We start from the raw sequence: 21915 nt of genomic DNA, 5'->3' as shown, positions 1-21915 counted from the left end.
CACCCAGCAGCGCTGCTGATGCCTGAACGGTATGTGGAATGAAGTGGGCGGGCATCGGGAGGCTACTATGGCACGGGGCAAGCACTATGGGCAGTCTATCTGAAGTGTACCCGGCGTATAAGACGACCCCCCACTTGGAGGCATATTTTTCAGGGCCAAAAAATCGTCTTATACGCCGGCAAATACAGTATTTTTAAGTGTTAGCAACATATTTTGCTATATAACATTTTTGTTTGTTTTTAAAGGCTTCTGACAAAGTCCCATCTTACCTTCCAGCTCGACCTTTCCTTTGCTTGGCATTAGCTTTACTAACCCACTCAGCAGACATAGTACTGATGTTGTTCTGTGTGTCGAAGTGTGTTTCCTTTATTTTTCCTCCATCTATCACATAAACTACATCATCTATGGTAATGCTGTTAGGAAAATAGATATATAAAATATTAACACATAAAAAGCTCATTAATCTATGTCAGGTCTCCAGACAGAGATTTTAGAACATTTCTAATGGATCACATTGATTATAGCAGTTCAGGATTTTCACCACTCTTCCCACATTTACCAACGTTATGGGATCCAGCACCTCATTGTATGCATCCTCAGCACCTGCAGTGGCAGTGCAGTGTCCTGCCAATTATGCAGATACCATGCTAGATTCTTACTTGCCCACAGACAAACTTCATAGCTTGCCTGATGACTTTAGTTCCTAGGTTTTGTGACCCTCACACTTCCCAGTGCCATGGTTTAGTATCAGCTTTCACAGAACTTTAGTGCTGTACCGGTATATTAGTACCCTCAAGACAATACATTTTAAAGGCTGTATAAAACTGCCAAATTACCAAACAATTCCATCCCCAATCAACAAAAGGCAAATAAAAAAACACTGACATCAGCTCCCATGGTTTATAGAAAGGTTTTGAAAAACAAACAAACAAACAAACAAAACACCACACACCCATACAACACTTAAAAGGCCGTTATTGAAGAAGGCTAAAAAATTAGTATAGGTTAAAACAAACAAACAAACAAACACTAAACAAACCTATGCCACTACCATGATTAAAACACTTATTTTTAAGACTACAAATATTTTGTAGAGAAAAAAGATTAAGGTATGTTAATAATTTATGGGGCTTAAAACTAATATAATCACAAGCAGTTGATATTTAAAACAATTATTTACCTAGTCTCTGCAATGTTGGTAGCAATTACTATTTTCCGAACACCAGGAGGGGTTCTTTTAAACACCTGTAAGAAAAATTACATCAAAACCCCAAAAGTACACAAATTTCTGATACATTACTCTTCAATTAGAGAAATTACTTCAGGTACTACTCATTTTTGGAACTGTTTATCTGTTGACATATGTATGAATCTGATATTTATAGTTGTATTTATAAGGTATACATCATTTTTAATACCATAAAACTCCCTTTAGGTATACCAAATTAAGACCTCCCACAGATGTCAGAACCTTATCACAAACAAGATTTTAAAAGAAATACAATAATATATGTAATTTTTTTTAAACAAAAACTGGTTAAACATCGTATTGTGTAGTCAAGCTTCTAAGGGAGAGAGAAAAATTTAGTTTAAGGATAAGAATTATGAATTACCCAAAAATATATGGGTAATGACAAATAACCAAGCAGATGGCCAACTCATCAGAATAAATGTTAGCTGGTGTACCTTCTTAAACTAGCTTTTGAGATTAGATTGGATTAAAACAAAAATCCTCTTCAAATGCTGAATCTTACCAACAATGCAGCATCGACAAAGCTACCAAATTGATGAAAAGACATGCAGCCAAGTCCCCCTTGGCTATAAAGAAACAAAATGCACGAACGTATCCCTACATGTATAAAAGTGGTAATAGAGAAAATGCTGTTTCCAAGTCTTTCACATATTCTCTAGCAAAGGAATAAAAAATTGACTGTTAGGGTGTCAGAGATGTAAGTGCCTCTGCATCGAAAACTCTGCTAAGTCTTTGGAATCAAGAGTTCTCTCTCTTTCCTCTTCTCTTCTTTATCTAGCAGCACTCTGTAACTAATTCAGCTGGCTGAGCCTTACTCAGGATTGGTACCAGCAGAAAGGATATTAAAATAATCTCAGTTAAAAAAAAAAGTACTTATATTTTCTTAGGAAAAAACTAGAAGGGACCCACCAGGGCCTGCAAACACTGCAATCCAGAAAATTATCTTGCCTTTGAGAATGCAGAGTTCATTCTAATCAGAGTAATCTCTGAATCTGACTAAGCCAAAATACTCAAAACCATAATAATAAAAACCAAAATAATACATTATTGACAAAACAGGAAATCTCACACCTACAAAAATATATATTCTAATGCTGTTAAATCAAAATTTCAAATATTAAGATATTTAATTTCTGGGTTGATTTATATTTATGGGTACTCACATACCTTTTTCCTTTTATTTATAAAAGCCAAACAAATTATTGGTGAAATCAATCTTCAAATTTTTCCCTAATGTTGGTTGACACAACTAATTTGATTTGTGGATTACCCTCTCTAATTCATGTTTTTGTAAAATTATCTCCTGAAGACTCATTTGCAAAGATTCCCAAAGAAGTATTGTTATATGGATTACTATTTGAAAATATGTCTTAAAAATAAAATATAAAACAAAACGCACAATAAGCAGTCCTTTGAGATTGCCTCAGTTTGAAAGATAGTGAATAAATTTAACATACCTGTGTCTGGTTAACTGTAGGCATCAGTGAATGTAAAGGTATAATAAGAAACCTGTCTGAAAATTAAAAAGAAAAATTTTTTTTTTAGAAAATTAAATTTTAAGATAGTTGCAGAAAAGCTCCATCAGACATATATAGAACATAATCTTAAGAAATTACATTCATACATTTTTTTTAAGTTTCAAAATGAAATAGCTCAAGCTCATTCATGGTTATTAGGTAATAGAAAGTTTGTTGCAGTATAGTTAGGGGAAGGAGGGTGACTGTTAAGGAAAAAAAGGTAAATTTCACATTTAGCTGTGGTTACAAAAAAATGCAAACTGACTTAAATCTCTAACAACAGTACCCAAATGAATCAAGATAGCTATATTTCTACCAGAAAAGAACTGGTGTTATTTGAAAGAGAGACTGTCTGTGACCCTTCTGAACTTAAAAAATAGTAAAATGCTGTCAAGCAAATGGTTTGCTAAAAAAATGCTCTAAAATTACTTTGGTGACATGAAATAAAGTTCATTAAAAATCAAAATTCAAACCGAAAATACTTAACTCAAATTGAATTAAGCCTTCAAACATAACTTCCTGTTTTTAGAAAAATCAGGTCAGAAAGAATCAAATGAAACGATAACATGAAGATTCAGACAAATCAGAGTTGATCTGGTCTTTTCCATAAGTCATCAACGTGAAAGAAGTAAGGAAAGAATGAGAGTGATGTTCTAGAACTAGAGTCAAAGATTTATCTGGTTTGACGTTTTCTATAATTTGAACAAGCTAACCTTGAAAGACATTACAGGGGCAAAATAGGAAAACCTGATTATAGACTGGTTTATTAAATGATGTTAATGATTAGGTATGATAGTGGCGTTGAGGTTATTATAAGGAATTGTCTTTATTTTTGAGCGATGCATGCTTATATATTTAGAGATAACATATGATAGCTATAATTTACTTTAAAAAGGGAAAAAAATTAGACCATGAAAATAATTGTTGCATTGAAGTCATTTGTATATGGTATTCATCATATGATTTTCCTAATTTTCTATAAGCTTAAAATGTTTCATTACAAAGTAAAAAAAAAAAGATCAGTCAGGGATGATGAAAGTAATAACAATTTTGCTGAAGACAATATAATTGGGATAAAAATAATTTATATAGCTGATATCACACACCAAAGTAATCAACAGAAACAGAATTTCTTATGACAAGAATGAGAATGTTGATAAACATTTGATAAATTGAATTTCAGGATTTACTTTTCAGTCAGTATGGAGTACAACCAATTTCTCCCTTTTTTACAATGACTAACAGTATATAACTGATTATTAAGTCTAAATTTTAAAAATGATTTGAGAAATACTTGCTAAACTTTAAAAAACTTCCTTTCAAAGAAATTGAGCTGGTGGTGAAAGTTTAAATTAATACCTCCATTCTTGAGAATAATTAAGTCAAATTAGAAAATTAATGAAGTCAATTATAATAATCTAGCATATCACACCCTTTCCCCATTCCCACAGAAATAGTATTACATTTGGGCATATATATTCCCTGGGTTCTTATGAGGGGAAAAAAGAGGCCAAAGTTGGAAAACTCATCCCCCCCCCCAATTCCCATTGTTTTTAAAAAAAATTCAGCGTAGAGTTTAATTGTGCCTAGTCTTCTATATGGAAATGTTACCACTTACAAGAAAAAGAAAAAGTGGCATTTCATCATAGAGAAGTCATGGTAATCAGACAAAAATATTTTTCTAACTTGAGAAGAGTAAATAATTTTAATTATAAAGAATACTTTGAGGGCACTACTACAATAGAATTTAACAAAGAATAAAAAATACACCTTTTACTAGTCTAGCCAATACAATTAGAGCAAATATTTTTTAGTTTTATAAAATAAAAATGTGTCAAAATTACTTCAAGAGAGTAAAGTTAGAAGTTATATTCACAATTATACATTAAATAGAATTTGCTTTATATTTCACTGATTTGAAGTTAAAAATGACACCTGAAGATGCTGTAACTGAATTTTATAGGAGAAAAATGTTCCCCTGCATTCTCTAAGACAAAAGAGGTGATGCCTCTTAAAATAATACTGTTAAAGAATCAAATCATCTCAGAAAGTTTTAAAACTTCAGGTCACTTTCTTAGATTTGGGGTGAAGAGGTCGGGTATCTGAAGTTTAAATAAGTGCCATGCTGACTGAGAATTAGTGGACTAAGGGATTACAGACTCACATGCCAACATTTTCTCTTTAAGGGCTCAATTTATTAGGCAAATTTAGGAGGAGAGGGGAAATGTTCTCACTATAATAACACATAAAGAACTTCACTAAAATACCCACCATCTTCACCTAGAATTTCAGAAAAAAACAACCAAACAAACGTAAAATAATCCAACTTTTGAAAAAAACTGATCAGGGCTAAGACCACCAAGTTCTTACAATGACATGGCCTTAGAAGCAATACTTCCTCAAATGAAAGATAAAAACCAGGCTACATATGATTCAAGTACCACTCTTGGAATTGCAATAAAATACATTTGAGTAATACCTGATTTAAACATCACTTGTGACATCAAGAGATCATGTAAAGTGCTGATATTGTCCCAACCTGGTAGAAAGACCAATATTGCACCATCCTGTATGGAAGGGAAATAATCATTACAAATGATCACATAACAAAATATATAAAAAAATCTGTGCACTTTAGCCTTTATTAAAATTATACTGCCTAAGGAAAATTTTGGTTACTGATTGTAAATAATGAATACAAGCTCACTTTTTAAAAATAGAATTTGTAAACCAGATATTTCATTTGTTTAGTCTTTTCTTCAAATAGGTCAAATATCTAAATCACTTGGCATTTTGAGATTCTCATTCCTGGTGTCAAAAGCAATTTCTTCTGTAAGTAATTTTTATTTATTTATATTTTTAAATGTTTTAAAAGATCTTTCTTTAAATTATTTTGAGTTTAATCCTGTCTTTTTTCATTTTTAAAAAATATATTTTATTGATTTTTAGAGAGAGAAGAAGGAAGAAGGAGAGAGAAAGAAACATGGATGAGTGATGAGAGAGAATCATTGATTGGCGGCCTCCTGCAGGCCCCTCACTGGGGATCCAGTCCACAACCCAGGCATGTGCCTTGACGGGGATCGAACCTGGAATCATACCCAGGACCCTTCAGTCCACAGGCTGACGCTCTATCAACTGAGCCAAACAGGCGCTAGGGCATCCATAAGATATTTTTAAAAAGCATTTACGAGGCCCTGGCCAGCTAGCCCAGTTGGTTGGAGAGTTGTCCTAATGCACCAATGTTGCAGGTTTAATACCTGCTCAGAGCACATACAAGAGTCAACCAATGAATGCATAAATAGGTAGAATAACAAATCAATGTTACCCTCTCTCAAATCAATTTCTTTAAAAAGGCATTTAATTTTTTTTATGGCCTTGATCTAAAAATAAAATTAAGTCACTTGAGGAAAACAAAACTAACCTCTTCTTCCAAAACAATGTAGCGAATAAGGGCAGCAATCAAATTCAGATCAACTTTATCATCATCCATCATTTCTATAACATCTACAGTACTTGCAGAATACCTATCAAAGTTAAATAAAATATCATGAAATACCTGATATAGTTTCCTGATGTTTAAATTTCTGTAAAATCTAAAAATTAACTCAACCTTCAAATGAGGGAATGATAGGAGAGAGTTAGTGGGGAAATAACAGTTTTACAACATACTATTCAGCTGGAAAATGAGATAATATTCTTAAATACGTACAAATTCAAGAAGATAATTTCTGCTTTTTGTTTAGGTCAATTCAGTCACTATGCTCTGACTTCCAGACAGAACAAATTTACCTTTTCCGCAGTTCCCTTACATAATCCGGCCAGCGTTCTTTGTAGGTTGCTTCTTTTTCTTCTTTCTCTTGTCTATTTACATGCCCTTGCATGAAACCCCTCTTAAACTGGGATCTGTGTTCTTTTTGTTCTGGAACATATCTAAAATGAAAACGTTCTTAAGTAGCTTCATTTTTTAAAAACTCTCTGGTTGTAGCTAATATTCAGCTTATATTTAGGATTTTAAAAAAGATTTTTAAGTAATTTCACTATAATTTCTAATGAACAGTAGTTAAATATCCATTTATTTGCAAGTATTAATTAACATAAAATCTGACATTTTGGATGAAAATCATTCTTCTCTATAAAGTATATACAACTCTAGATCATTTTAAGCAATCAAAATTAGAGTAACTTTCATCTTCAATTTTAAGTTTGCTCTAAAAAAAAGTTAACATTAAGTCCCAAATAATAGTTAATGCTGCCTAGTAGAAGACTCATATTTTACATATAGGTTTTCAAACCTGAGTACATAGAGAGTTTGTAAACTGTAAATTCTGAAATCCTATACCTTGCAATTTGGATTAAAGTCTGATTGGTTGGGGTCAGCTAACCCAGGAATTTTAATTAGTGCCCCAGGAGATTCAGATAGTGTATCTATAAATGTACAGACACATGCATGAGAACTATTTATTCTGCTCAGGCTCACAGATATAGCTAATGGCAGAGCCAAATCAGCATTCAAACCTCGTCTGTCCAGCATTATGCTCTGACTCCACTATGCTGCAGTGACTGCTATAAGCAGGGCACATTGGCCCCAGAATCCCAACTATTTACTGTAAGTGGGTTCTGAGAGCATGAAGGTGGAGAAAGACAAAGAAAAATGAACTAAACTTTTAACCCCAAATCCCCTCAGAGTTTGCCTAGGGAACAGCTTCCAGATAGAATGGGAGGTTTGGAGCATTGGTTTTGTGAGTCAGACAGATTATGGAAATGATGTCCTTGCTCTGATATTGACTAGCTGACTTTAAACAAGATGTAACTTTCAGGTCTCTAGTTTCCCTATTTTAAGAGATTAATACTTTGATAATAGTATTGGCATAAGAATAAGAGCAAAGAAGTGATAAAGCACAGTGCCTGACACATAGCAGACACCCCCAAAGTGTTAATCCCCTTCCCTATTCAGTACCTGTGACCCAGGATCCCCCTAAGTCTTCCATACATATAGAGGCACCAACTTGAAGTAGGGCAACCTGAGACAGAGATTAGTCCTAGTCAGCAGGATGGACCCACGGTTGGTTCCCTTCCCAGCAATTCCAACAGAGGTAACCTTCAACCCCGACCCCAAGGGCCCAGTCACAACCCTCCATCTCATGTCACCTTACTTTCTTCCCTCCTGCTTCCCTGTAGTGCAGCTCTTCTACAAATAGATACTATCCTTTTGCTTCGAGAGACCCCTTAACTACAATTCCTTGTATACAACATGCCTTCTAGACAGCTTAAGAAAGCAATCCATCCTTATGTAATTTTAGATTACTGATCCTGGAAACATTGTTTGCATCATCATTGTCAAGTGCTGACTTTTATTCTCTTAGAAAACGATTGATGAATGTGCTGTGGTAGGACGCAGAACACATAGTGGAAAGTAGAATTGAGGAAGGGCATAAAAATTTATGGACATGATACAACCAGAGCATGGAGACCTATATAACTATCTCTCACTTTTAATATGTTCCACCCTGACATACACACTTCCCTCTTTCTTATTATGAATTTCACTGCTTTTCTGACTTACCTAGCCTATCTCTGCTATATATAATCTCATTTCCGACACACTCCACTTTCTCACAACAGGTCAATCACACCTCATATTAACAGTGTACATGTCTCCCTGCCTTGATAAACTGTGAGGTTTCTACCAAATCTAGCCTTGTTTTATTCTCAGAACCCTAAGGCACAGTGCAAGACACAAAGTTTAAAAAATTATCTGTTAAATTCTGCCGACTTTCCTCCATATAAAATCTTTCTTTTCACTTTCCCACTATTCATTTTCCCATTTAACAAGTAAGCTGTGGAATCTTGAAAAATTTCATCACAAGTGTTTCTACATCTGTCCCTGTACTTATTCAGATGTTTACTAGAGGTCAGGCACTGTGCTATGCACTAGTTACAGAGATAAAGAGTATAAAATCCTTGACCTTGAACCTTCTGAAATCTATTGAAAAGACAAATATAAAGAGGTGCTTTACATGGTGATAATATAAGTGTTTTAAGGGACATGATAAAAGTGCTACAAGAGCCTGGATGAGAAAACATCTCATTCTGTGAGAGGACCAGAGGTGGTTTAATAGGCAATGAAGCTGGAATTTATTTTTATATAATCAATAGTTTATAGGAGAAAGAATGGAGAGGGTGGCAAATCAAGTCGAAAAGGAGGAAATAACATGTAACAAAGCACAAGTCATGAATGAAAGGCCAATGGCTGGCATGCTAGAGAATGGCAGCAATTGTGAGAGTGAAGATCATGGTGCCAAAAGAGGAACTATTATGTTAGCACAGGAGAGATAATATGGATCTTAAGTAGAAGAAACAAAAATGAGAAGACAATGTATGATCAAGGCATTGTGCTAGGGGGTGGGTAAGGGGAGGAATACAGGATAACTTAAGAGTAATTTGGTTACTAAACAAGTAAAGCAGTTAACTTATCCTAGTTCATAACTCCTTGATAAATATTAGCATTTTTCATTTGTAGCTTAGACAGTTGGGTGGAGGATAACATCAATAACCATGATAAGGCATAATTGTTTCGGTGAAAGCATGGTGGGAATGGAATGTAAGATGATTTTGGTTTAAAAAATGTGAGGTTCAAGGTGTCTGTGGTACTGGAATGCTGCAGAGCAGAGTTAGATAACAAGTTTAGAGGTCAGGAAGAGCTTCAGCTTTGAAGCTCCAGTTCAGAAAGCTGTGAAAATACAGAAGTATGGTCATGCAAATAGGACTGCACCCAGGAACCACAACAGACTGAGAAAAGGCTAATGGCGAAACTGAGGGGAAAATCATACTTAAAGGGTAGGGAATGGAAGCCCATGAAGAACGAGAAAACCAGGTAGGAGAACCAGAAGTGAGGTCCAAGCACTAAAGACAGAGGCTCCCAAAGTTCGCTGCCCAGGGATCTCTGAAAAATACTGACGCCTAGCTGCCAGCTCAAACTGCGTACTGTGAATGAGGAATGGTGTGTGATCGTAGCATCTGGATTTCAAAAGGCTGAGGGTGACTTTAATGTGCAACTAAGTGTGGGAATCCCTGATTTAAGGACTCATTAACAATGTTTTAGGAGGAAGAGGTTAAGGGTGAATTTCTGAATTAAAGTTTAATAGAAAAGGTAACATGTTAGCATTTTTAAATCTCTTATTTCTTAATATTTACTCACCTTATTTTTTCAATTATATCTTCCAAAAGATACTCCACAACTGGAAAAGTGAAACCAGGTATGTGTATCATTGGACAGTTACCTATTATGGTAAAAAAAACAAACATAAGTCTGTACTCAATAAAATAAAAATAAACACTATAAAAAGGACAATGAATCTATTACTTTTTATAACTTCAGAAAATGGTCCTGAGCTTTTACAGCTCTATCCTATTTTCTATATCTAGTTCAATAAAAGGCAGCAGCCTAGCCTTCACTCAACACCATTTTACTGCTACTAAACCGCGCATATACCTCACAGTTTTACAAAGTAATGGGGAATATCAAAGGACAAAGTATTTTAAATTGCACTTAAAATCCATTATGAGAAGTCTATTTCCTTTTCATCATTAGCCAGAATATTGCATTAGAACCCGTTTTATTTATATCTATATATGAAGCAGTCCTCCGTGGCACCCAGAATTAAAAAAAAAAAAGTAGTTAAAACAAGACCCAACCAAATATTAAACTGTTACTATCTTAGAATTATTAGTTTTTTAAAAAAAGATTCTTAGAACTGTTTTCTAAATGTTATTCATATTTTGTACCAAAGAAAACAGTACACACTGTAAACAATGGTCAACAATGCAGCAGAGGTCAAAGTAAATGAGGTGGTATCACACCTTTGCCTCTGATTTTCATAAATTTGAGTAAGTTACTCAATGTTAGTTCTGGATACCGCATTAAAAAAAAAAGACATAATACACTCGAGGGATCTCACAGGCTTTGAGAGTCAACTAGGCTGAATACAAGAACATGTATTAAATATAGCTCTATTCCATTTAACTCCCTACTTTTTCCTCTCCTTCCCCAATTAAAAGTAGGAGAGACAGGGGAATAACTTTAAAAGAATATATTTTGCAGCTAGCCAAACTGAATTTCAAATCCTCTCAACCCTCTGTTAATTAGGCAACCTTGGATAAGCTATTTAACTGTGCTGAGGCTTTCTCATCTTTAAAAATAAAAATAACAGCACCTACCTCACAAAATATGATGAGATTTAATAAAGACAAAGTGCCATACATACTACCTTGCACATTGACTAGTAATCACTAGTATTATTGTCATTAGCAAATTGTCACCCTAGCCTGTGAATAGTACATAAAAGCCACAAAAGAATAAAAAAATGTTAATAAAATTATTCAGATTTGTGGTTTGACTTTACTGATGCCATCTTAATTATCTGGTAGTTACCCAAAGTAATAATCATAAATTTTACTCACCAAAATATTCTGAGAATTTCTCAGCATTCAATGTTGCACTCATCAATATTACTTTCAGGTCAGGTCGATAATTGAGAAGGTCTTTAATTACAGTCATTAAAACATCTGACTGCAGGTTTCTCTCATGGATTTCATCAAGCACAATATGACTAACACTGGACAAATGCCTGAAACAGAAGTGTGGTAAAGTATGTAACTTAGTACAACAATTAGTAACATCCTATTTAATAATTACATCTTTTATAGGACTTAATTAAATGTCCTGAATTGAAATATACTCACGGGTCTGACTGAAGCCACTGAAGGATGATTCCTGTTGTACAGTATAAGATAGAACCCTGTTTCCTTGGCAACCGGCTGTGAATAAAAGACATAAGTTAACAATTCTTGGTTTTCTTTACTAATACATTACTAAGTATCACAAACATCTAAAAGAAAATCTTCAATTTTAAAATGGTTTATAGTTCTAATGAAAATCTTCAACTTAATTTTGTAGTTATAGGAATGCCTACCAGGTAATGAGAAATACTACATCCAAGTTCATTATACATTGTTTTTGTTGTCATGATACAATGTTAATAATTTATTTTTTAAAGGCATAAGCAACCACTGACATTCAGATAATGACTCATTACTAAACTTCTGTTCAGTGATTGGAAAGTCAGTTGATTAAAAAAGATAAATGAAATCTTGATCTCCAGGAAAAAAACTAAAAAAAAAACACAATGAAGTGGGATAAGGGGTTAAAGATACCAAAATCAATAAGGTAGGTCAGGGGCTGGATGTGGTACCAAAATATAGGACACTAACTCCTTTCAGGGGGAGCGATGATCTACTAATGTATGTCCAGGAAATAAGTTATTTTTCAAATCATTCCATATTATAAAAGGCATTAAAATGGTAATCCAAATATCAAATTGGGTTATAAAAATGACTGAGGGTTGCAAGCCCCCTATGCTTGTTACTTTAAATGTTAATTCTAGTAGTTATAATTGGCATACAGATGGAGAAAAATCTTTTCTTTTTTAATCTCTAGCTTCAAATTTTAACTAAATATACCTGTAAACAAGTGAACATTCTTTACCTCTGGAGACGAATTTGGTATCCAGTACTATTACCATTGCCACAAGTTTCTGCCCTTTCTGCAGCCACTCTCTCTGCAACCTTTAATTAAAATAAAATAGTTACAAAGAGATTTTCCTTTAGTACACATATCCTAACCATCCATGAAAATCTGAGATGGTTATATTTACTCGCCTCTTATATTTACTTCTCATTTTCTCTAAGCTCTCCAAGGCCAAATGCTCTTTCTTCACTATTTTCAAAGTGTCTTTCTACAGCCACCCTCTCATTATTTCTTCCCTTTCTTTTTGTCTTTCTAAAAGAATAGGAAATCCTGTTCTAAACTTATATTAACACTAGAGGCCTGGTGCATGAAATTCGTGCACAGGCAGGGTCACTAGGCCTGGCTGGCAATCAGAGCTGATCTGTGGGATGACTGGCAGGCGATCAGGGGCCCCCACCTTGGCTGGCCTGGCGCTGCTCGCTGGCTGGCCCCAACCCCCATCACTGCCACCACCGCTGCCAGATGCGAACAGCGGAGTGATCAGGGGGACCCCTGCTGGCACCTGCGTTGCCTGGCCTGGGGCCTGAGGGCTGGGAGCCCTCAGGTGCTCAGTGAGCATCATAGCAACCAGTCATTCTGTCGTCCGGTTGATTTGCATATTAGGCTTTTATTATATAGGATGTATTTATCCTCAAATTCCATGCAAGTTTTGTATTTGGTTGTTTCTTTTGGTTTTAGACTGGTGGTTCTTTCTTTTTTAAAAAAGTTTGTTTATAATTTTTTTAAATGTTTTTATTGATTTCAAAGAGGGAGGGAGAGATAGAAACATCAATGATGAGAATCATGGATCAGCTGCCTCCTCCGCACCCCCTACCTGTGATCTAGCCAAACCCAAAACCCGGGCATGTGCCCTGATTGGAAATCGAGCTATAACCTCCTAGTTCATGGGTCAATGCCCAACCACTGAGCAACACTGGCCAGGGAAGATTGATGTTTCTTAATTCCTAATTCTTCATTGTGTTTTAAAACTTATGGTGCCAAAGGTAAGCTCTGGATAGATGAAATGCTATTATAATCATACTGATTTATGTAACTAAAAATAAACAGAACAGTGATGACTGAGGTTAGAAACAGAAAATGACATGATTACTTTTAAAGAAATACTGCAGAAGTAAAACTTCCAATCAGTGTATCTGGTACACATCATTATTTCACTTTTCACTACTTATACTATGCATTCAAAAACAACAGATTTGGGGGAAGAACAGAAAAAGAAAAAAAAAGCTATTATCAAGACTACCCTAAAGGAAAAAGGAAAGTGAAGTGAGAGATAACTTACAGAAATGGCACTAATTCTTCTTGGCTGGGTACAAACTATCCTGCATGCAGATCCTTTTCCTCTTTCAATGTAATTATCCAAAATGAACTGAGTAACTTGAGTGGTTTTTCCACAACCAGTTTCACCACTTATTACTGTCACCTGATGATTATCGATCATATTTACCAATTCCTATTTCAAAAAGAAAAATAAGTGAAGGACATCACATGTTAAGTCTGAAAAGACAGTTATCGAAATTCTACCAAACTGAAGGTAACTGCTTCTTACAAACACTAATGCCTTTTAAATTTTATGTGAAATGCTGACAGTTTGGGTTTTTGATATACCAGTTTTCAAGAGCTAAGAAGCACTAAATTATTACAAGAACTCAGCCAAGACACTGTTAAAGAAAAACACACTGGTAAGAACAAGAGTCAACAGCTCATTAAGTTCCACGCAAAAGGATTAATTAAAAAGAATGTGATCATATGGGGCTACTGAGTACTAGGCAAATATCCCGATACCTAAACAACTACTGAAGACATTAAGAATTTATATCTTAATTCATAAATATGGCTTTGTCTGTAGGACAAATTTTGTATACTGTTTTAAAGAATAATGTAATTTAAAATTATTTCCTTTCAAATAATTAAAATAAAGAAAAAATTTTAAATACCTAAGTTTGCAAAATAACTTTTTGTGAAAATTCTTGTTTTTAAACTCTAAAAATTTCAATTATGGACATAAATATAAGAAAACTTTAGAAAAAACTGTTTCATGACCATATTTTTGTTTTCAACAATTCAAAAGAATAAAATGAGTTTCTAAGAATATCCTTCAGAGAAAGGTTGATAAATTTGTATTTCTTCTTAACATAGCACTTTGTAAAAAAAAAAAAACTGTATTCAAGTATTTTACAAATCAAATTAAACAGTGCATAATCATTTTACCTTTTGCATTCCAAATGAAGGCAGCTTTTCCCTGAAATGCTGAAATAAAAAATAAAAAAAAAAACAAGTTATAAATTTTTCACCAAAAACTGGAATGAATTTATAATCCTGGTAATCAGAATATACTGATAAATATGCTAGAATACAAGTAGTTTATTACCTCACAGCTTACAAGTATCAAGACTTAAAAAAGAATTTTACAGTGGGGCCTTGACTTACGAGTTTAATTCGTTCCGTGACGGAGCTCGTAACTCAAATTACTCGTATGTCAAATCTTAAAGTGAACGAGTCAGACACGTGATGCTGGGCTGATGATGTGGCGTTCACTATGACGTTCGCTGCGCCAACTAGCGGTGGGGTATCTGAAGCTGGCTCGTAACCCGAATTTTAGCTCGCAGCTCAAAGCAAAAAGTCGGCTGAGACGGCCCATATCTCGAAAAACTCATTAGTCAGGACACTCGTAAGTCAAGGCCCCACTGTATAAAAAAAGAACTAAGTAATAATTCAGCAACCGCTTTGGTTTTTGAAACACAGAAAAACAGAATTCTATTACATCCAATAGAACGGAGATACTTTCTTAGAGTAAGTGACAGTAAAATGAAATCTGATCTATCATCTAATAGCATTCTTACTATCCCTAAGTTACTTTTACAATTTTTTCTCTTTGTTTTATATATTCATCTTAGATTTTATTTCTATATCACATTCTTTTCCCACTCATTGATCCACACAATTTACTAATGCATTAGGCACTAGAACATATTCAAAGTATTCTAGGTACTTGCCTTAGAGTATAAAAGCTTAAAACAGGCCGAAACCGGTTTGGCTCAGTGGATAGAGCGTCGGCCTGCGGACTGAAAGGTCCCGGGTTCGATTCCGGTCGGGGGCACATACCTTGGTTGCGGGCACATCCCTAGTGGGGAGTGTGCAGGAGGCAGCTGGTCGATGTTTCTCTCTCATCGATATTTCTAACTCTCTATCTCTCTCCTTTCCTCTCTGTAAGAAAAACTCAATAAAATATGTCTAAAAAAAAAAAAAAAAAAAAAAAAAGCTTAAAACAGTATCAGCAGTAAGAAAATCTGGTACTGCCATTTAAAAACTGTTATCTTAAGTCAAACTTGGAGGCCCAAAGGTTTTAACTGAGGGCTGCCACAAATCTGAATGAAGAGCCTTTAAATAAAAAACTAGTAGCAGTTTCTGACACATATTACCTACTCAACAAGTTTTTTGGGAATTACAATTAGAAATACTAAAGACAGCATGACTAATTCTTTCCTGTAACTTTTACATGGTAATTTCTAGTTTTGAAAACTTTATGGAACCCCATACTCACACTACATAAAAATGACATACACTAAGAAAGCAGCACTATGGTTGACACTGAACTAGATGTATTATCCTATATAATAAAAGCGTAATATGCAAATCGAACAAATGGTGGAATGACCAGTCACTATGATGTGCACTGACCACCAGAGGGCAGACGTTCAACACAGGAGCTGTTCCTTTGTGGTCAGTGTGCTCCCCCTGTGGGAGCACTCAGCCAGAAGCCAGGCTCACAGCTGGCGAGTGCAGGGACGGTGGTGGGAGCCTCTCCTGCCTCCACTGCGGGTGGGCAGTAAGGAGCGAGGGGTCCTGGACTGCGAGAGGGATGTCTGAGTGCTGGCTTAGGCCCGATCCCCCCCAGGGTGACTTAAATGAATTCTAGTGCTTTGAGATAACAAGTCACAGGGCCTAAACCAAAAGTCGGACATCCCCTGAGGGGTCCCGGACTGAGAGAGGGAACAGGCAGGCCTGAGGAACCCCTCCCCCCTGCAGTGCATGAATCTCATGCACTGGGCCTCAACTATAACATAAAAAAAAATCTTTAGGGGTATAAAAAATATAAACCATAATTTTAACAAACCCTCTTTATTGAAAAGGGAAAAAAATGCAAAATTAGAACTATCCTAGGTAATCTAGTATATTACTGCCATGCTTTTTAATTTCTTGAAACATCCTTGTTAATTTTTTGCCCATTTGATTTGTCAAGATGGAGACTATATTAGTCCCCTAATACCAGTTTATTCTATACTAGAGGCCTGGTGCACAAAAATTTGTGTACTCGGGTGGGTCCCTCAGTCTGGCCTGGACCCATTTGCAGTCCAGGGCCCCTTGGGGGATGACCACCTGTTGACTTAGGCCCACTCCCCAGGGGATCAGTCCTAAACTTGCAGTCAGACATCCTTCTGGCAGCCAGGGAGCCCCAGGAGGATGTCCGACTAAAGGCTTAGGCCCCCAAGGGATCAGGCCTAAACCATTAGTTGGGCACTCTTAGTGCTGCCATGGAGGTGGGAGAGGCTCCTGCCACCACCACTGCGCTGGCCAGCCATGAGCCAGCTCCTGGCTGAGTGGCACTCCCCATACGGAAGTGCATTGACCACCAGGGGGGAAGCTCCTGCATTGAGCATCTGTCCCCTGGTGGCCAGTATGCATCATAGCAACTGGCCATTCTGCCTTTCAACCAATTTGCATATTAGCCTTTTATTATTATTCTATATAATAGAGCTAATATGCCAATCAGACCAAACAGAACGACCATCCGGACATCCTTCCAGATGACCATCCGGATGACCTTCTGGATGAAGCTGGAACAGCGAGGGCCAGCTGAGGCTTTGAGGGGCTGCCAGGGATGGCCAAGGCTGCGAGGGCCGGCTGAGGCAGCCGGGGCTGTGGTGGCCAAGTCCCTTGCATGAATTTCGTACATCGGGCCTCTAGTTGAGATATAATTTGGCATATAACATTGTCAGTTTCAGGTGTACAACATAATCATTCACTATCCGTATATATTGTGAAATGACCACCGCAATTAGTTAATATCCATCACTACACAGTTATAATTTTTTTTCTCGTGATGAGAACATTAAGATCTATTCTCCTAGCAACTTTCAAATATACAATATAGTGCTATTATTAACCATGCTCTATATGCCATCCTTGTCATAGTCAGGTAATTAATACTAGTGCCATAAAAATGAGTCAACCTGGTGACTTAAATGAATTTCGTGCTTTGAGATAACAAGTCACTGTATTTTTCTTAGTAATTTCTTTTATTATAATTTTTAAATTATTTAAAAACCATTTAATGATTTAAAAAAATAGTATCCTATGTAGTTAAATGCAACCATCTTAACATGTAAGTATATACAAGTTATCCCATTAAACTAACATCAACCTTATTTATTTTCTATATATGTAAATGCTGGTGAAGGGAGAATGACAACCCAATGTTCTTTCCCATTCCTTGTCTGAGGACAGGGAATACCTTATCAGTCTTTGGAAAACATAGCACAATGAAAGACATCTAGTAATTAAAAAATTAATGTTTATTAAATAAATCGTAAAATAAGAGAAAATATGGCATATTACCAAGGATTAAAGAGTTGAACTCTTAAACACATCTGAACTTCAGACCTGGTTCTGTACTAGCTATGTAACCTTAGGTCGCTTAACCTAAGATTCCTTTTCCTCATCTGTAACAGACATGTATAATCTCATACAAGGTGTTGGAAGGTTTAAATGACATAGTATATGTAAAATATTTACAACAGTGTCTGGACAATAGGTACACCACCAACTGGTTTTGTTTTGCACATTTCTTCTCCTAACTTTCTTTAAACTAAAACAATCACTCAACTTTAATAACATTTGAGCTCTATCCTCCATACAAAGTAAACAGAGACAGTAGCTAATTCTCCTTGTTCCTAAGGCAACAAAGCAAGCTGTACTCTATTGTTCTGGCCAGTGTGACTCAGTTGGTTGAGTGTTGTTGCATATACCAAGAGGTCACCAGTTCGATTCCCGGTCAGGGCACATACCTGGGTTGCTGGCTTGATCCCCAGTAGTGGGTATGCAAGAGATAGCCAATTGACAGTTCTCTCTTATCAATATTTTTCTCTCCCTCTCTCTTCCCCTCTCTCTAAAATAAAAACCTATTATAAAAAATAAAAGAAACTCTGCTCTCAACTATATTCTGAATTAATTCATCTTGAAATCCTCTTTGTCCTTATATTTTCACTCAACAGGCATAAATAAGATACACAATTTGGCCTCTGGACAACCTCGGCTCATCTGTTCTAATCAAGATACTCTTAATCAGCAACAGTCAATGCATCCTTTCTTTCCCACAGAAGATGTGATATTCTGCCTTTCTCTATCTCTAGAACATCCACAAATCACACAATTTTATCATTTAACTAGAGGCCTGGTGCGTGAGCATCTGGCATGAAAGGGTAAGTCCCAGCTGACCCTCTGCCTGAGACATTGGGCCCCCGCCCAGCTTCCTCAGGGCCTGAGAGACGGGTGGCGGCCCAGCTCCCTGCTGCTGCCGCCACTGGTCACCATCTGTGGGTTGATTAATGGGGCAATCGCTCCCCGCTTGCACCTGCCTTGGCCTGGCACTGCCCGCTCACCTGCTCCACCATCCTGCTGTGGTCCCACTCTGGTGGGGGCTCATCGGGGCTGGAAGTGCCTCTGCCAACGCCCACCATGATCAGCACACTCAGAGTGAGCAGTCGAACTCCCAGTTGAGGGGGCAATTTGCATATTAGCCTTTTATTATATAAGAGGAGAAGGAAGGATAGGAAGGGACCTTAAAATATCTTGCCTAGCACAAAAATATTGGGGAGGGAGGGAGGAATTCAGGACAATTTCAGTTCCTATCACAGTCCTATCTTTAAAATGTTGAATATCATATAACTTTTGAGGGGGTTTAATGTGGCCATCTGTAAAAGGCAAGCTTTGGACTAAATGGTAGAGAAGGAACTTTATACTTCTAATCACTGTGTCACAAAAGACATTTCCCTAAACTGGCCTAGTAAAGTTAAACTTCTTTTGTCATTTGCATTACCATTTTCAAATATTTTTTCTCCTCACCATATAAGCTGCTGTAAATGAGCTAGGCCAGTGGTTGGCAAACTCATTAGTCAACAGAGCCAAATATCAACAGCACTTCTTCAAAATAGACTTGCGCAGGCCGAAAACTGACTTCTGCGCATGGGCCACAAAATGTCATTTGCACTGTGCGTGCGCCCACACGTGGTATTTTGTGGAAGAGCTACACTCAAGGGGCCAAAGAACCGCATGTGGCTCTCGAGCCGCACTGCCGACCAGGGAGCTAGGCTATTGTAATTATGTGTAATTCCATTCCTGTTGTTTTTCGCTACAATATGAGGGGGAAAATTCTCAGAGGAAGGCCTGCTGAGGAATCTCACTAATCTATACCATGCAACTACCTCTAAATATAATTTTATTGCCCTAGCTAGTTTGGCTCAGTGGATGGAGCATTGGACTATGGACTGATGGGTCCTGGGCTCGATTCCGGTCAAGAGCACATGCCCGGGTTGCGGGTTCGATCCCCAGTAGGGGGCATGCAGAAGGTAGCTGATCAATGATTCTTTCTCATCATTGATATTTCTATCTCTCTCTCCCTTTCCCTTCCTCTCTGAAATCAATAAAAATATATTTTAAAACACACACACACACACACACACACCCACGCACACGCACACACACGAGAAGTAAAAGTTTTTCCCACATCTCGCTTCCCATTACCTGCATTTCAATATACCGAAGGTCAGTTTTTTTCTTTTGTAAATCTTCCAATAACTGTTGGTCTAAGTTTACATCTGGTTCATTTTCTTGCAAGAGATATTCAGAATCTCGGTCAATATATTTGTCCCTGATTCTGAATGTCTTCTTTTCTTGATTTATCAATTTTTTTTCCCGGTCCTCCAATTTCCTCTCCGAGTTTGGTTTGTTCTCAGCAGGAGTTTCAGAACCATACCTATTTGGACAAAATAAAAAAATGACAAAAGGGTTAAATAACTACTCAAGCCCAGAAAGAAAACAATATGCTGTTTAATTATTTCAAAATCACCAAAATCAAAAGCTTTTATTCTTTTCTCTGAGTAGAGCAATTATGAACAAACTTAGATTCTTAAAATAAAATTTTTCCTCCCTACAACTAGATAATGCCAGATAAGGTATTCCTTGTGGTAATAAAAAAAAATAATCGACATAAGTCATTCCTCCATTGCAATGGCTTAGTGAGCCGTGTTGTTTTTACTTTATTTCTTCCTGCCACATTTTCTGAGCTATAAATGGGATGCTATATTACAGTCCCAGAAAAATTTTCACTAATCTCCTCTCTAAATTATAGTTTCTGTGATTTTCTTAAAACAGCATCACTTTTTGCAGATCTCCTCCACAGGAAAATTTTGGAAATACAAAAATGATGGGAACAATAAGTAACAACTTGATAAATCTCATATGAAGATAAACTATTCCTACCACTTAGCTTTCCTGTAGAATACGCTATTTTTATTTGTTTAATCTTTCATAAAATCTGCTCCATCTACTTAAAAGAAATGATGACTTTGAGACTAAATTTCACTTATTAGAGAGTCTAAAGATGGAATTTCTATTATCATTTTTTTCCCTTGCCAATGCTTTGAAAGAAGGGTCACTCTCTGCCCATTTTTTAAAAGAATACTTTTTGATTTACCCATGATCTTCAGGAGCAAACCAGGATATCTGTGCTTCTGAATCTTTGTCACTCTTAGCTTGGACAGAATGTAGTAGCTGCACAATTTGTTCTTCTCGATGTTCATCCATATGCACTACGGCTCTCTATTTGTGCAAAGAAAAAGCATCCTCGTCAACATGAGAAAGCATATATAAAATTATTTGATACAAAAATACAGGCAAATATATGTTCAACAAACACATGTAAGAGAAAGGTAATGTTACCACACTTGCCTTCTTACCCAAATCCAATTCCTAGACCTAATATGTTAACATTTTTTGTATCTAACCTTCAAGATCCCTTTCTATTATATATGTACAAAATTAGCTCTAGTGTAACTGGGTAAAAATGAATATTTATGTTCCTTCCTAAAACTTGGGTTTCCTTACCTTCTACCCTCACATATTATGATTTTGTTCCCAAGCTTAAATTTACAGATACCCACAATTAAAATTAATGAAACCCAATATTCTGTTTAAAAACAAACCCTAAGTTAAAAATTGGAAATACTATTTTGGTTGCAATGAGAATTTTAAGAGCATTTTAAAGTTCTTACATAAAAAGAGGAATATAAAATGATCAGTGCTCATGAGATGATGATCCAATATGGCAAATGATGCAGTTTCCTCATAGAATGAGAATTATTAAAACACACACACACACAACACACAGCAAAGGCCTGGCTGGTGTGGCTCAATTGGTTGAGTATTTTCCCATGTACCAACAGAATCCATTCCAGGTCAGGGCACATGCTGGGTTCAGGCTTGATCCCCAGTAGGGGCAGCTG

General features: G+C 36.3%; 1 protein-coding gene across 1 annotated transcript in view; it reads right to left on the bottom strand.

Moving 5' to 3' along the window:
- DHX36 (DEAH-box helicase 36) overlaps positions 1-21915 on the bottom strand; it is a gene marked incomplete at its 5' end in the record, with an annotated part of 52211 nt that overhangs the window by 18606 nt on the left and 11690 nt on the right. The window contains 14 exons of the mRNA XM_006754876.2: positions 270-413; positions 1181-1245; positions 2710-2765; positions 5249-5336; positions 6191-6293; positions 6559-6699; positions 9968-10049; positions 11230-11396; positions 11512-11586; positions 12314-12393; positions 13635-13805; positions 14564-14602; positions 20156-20387; positions 21108-21232. Of these exons, the coding sequence (XP_006754939.1) occupies positions 270-413; positions 1181-1245; positions 2710-2765; positions 5249-5336; positions 6191-6293; positions 6559-6699; positions 9968-10049; positions 11230-11396; positions 11512-11586; positions 12314-12393; positions 13635-13805; positions 14564-14602; positions 20156-20387; positions 21108-21232 (1568 nt within the window). The remainder of the gene's footprint in view (positions 1-269; positions 414-1180; positions 1246-2709; positions 2766-5248; positions 5337-6190; positions 6294-6558; positions 6700-9967; positions 10050-11229; positions 11397-11511; positions 11587-12313; positions 12394-13634; positions 13806-14563; positions 14603-20155; positions 20388-21107; positions 21233-21915) is intronic.

The sequence above is a fragment of the Myotis davidii genome, unplaced genomic scaffold (genome assembly GCF_000327345.1).
Source record: "Myotis davidii unplaced genomic scaffold, ASM32734v1 scaffold153, whole genome shotgun sequence".
Taxonomy (NCBI): Eukaryota; Metazoa; Chordata; class Mammalia; order Chiroptera; family Vespertilionidae; genus Myotis; species Myotis davidii.
Note: the sequence above shows the minus strand (reverse complement) of the source record. Positions and strands in the feature narration are given on the sequence as shown.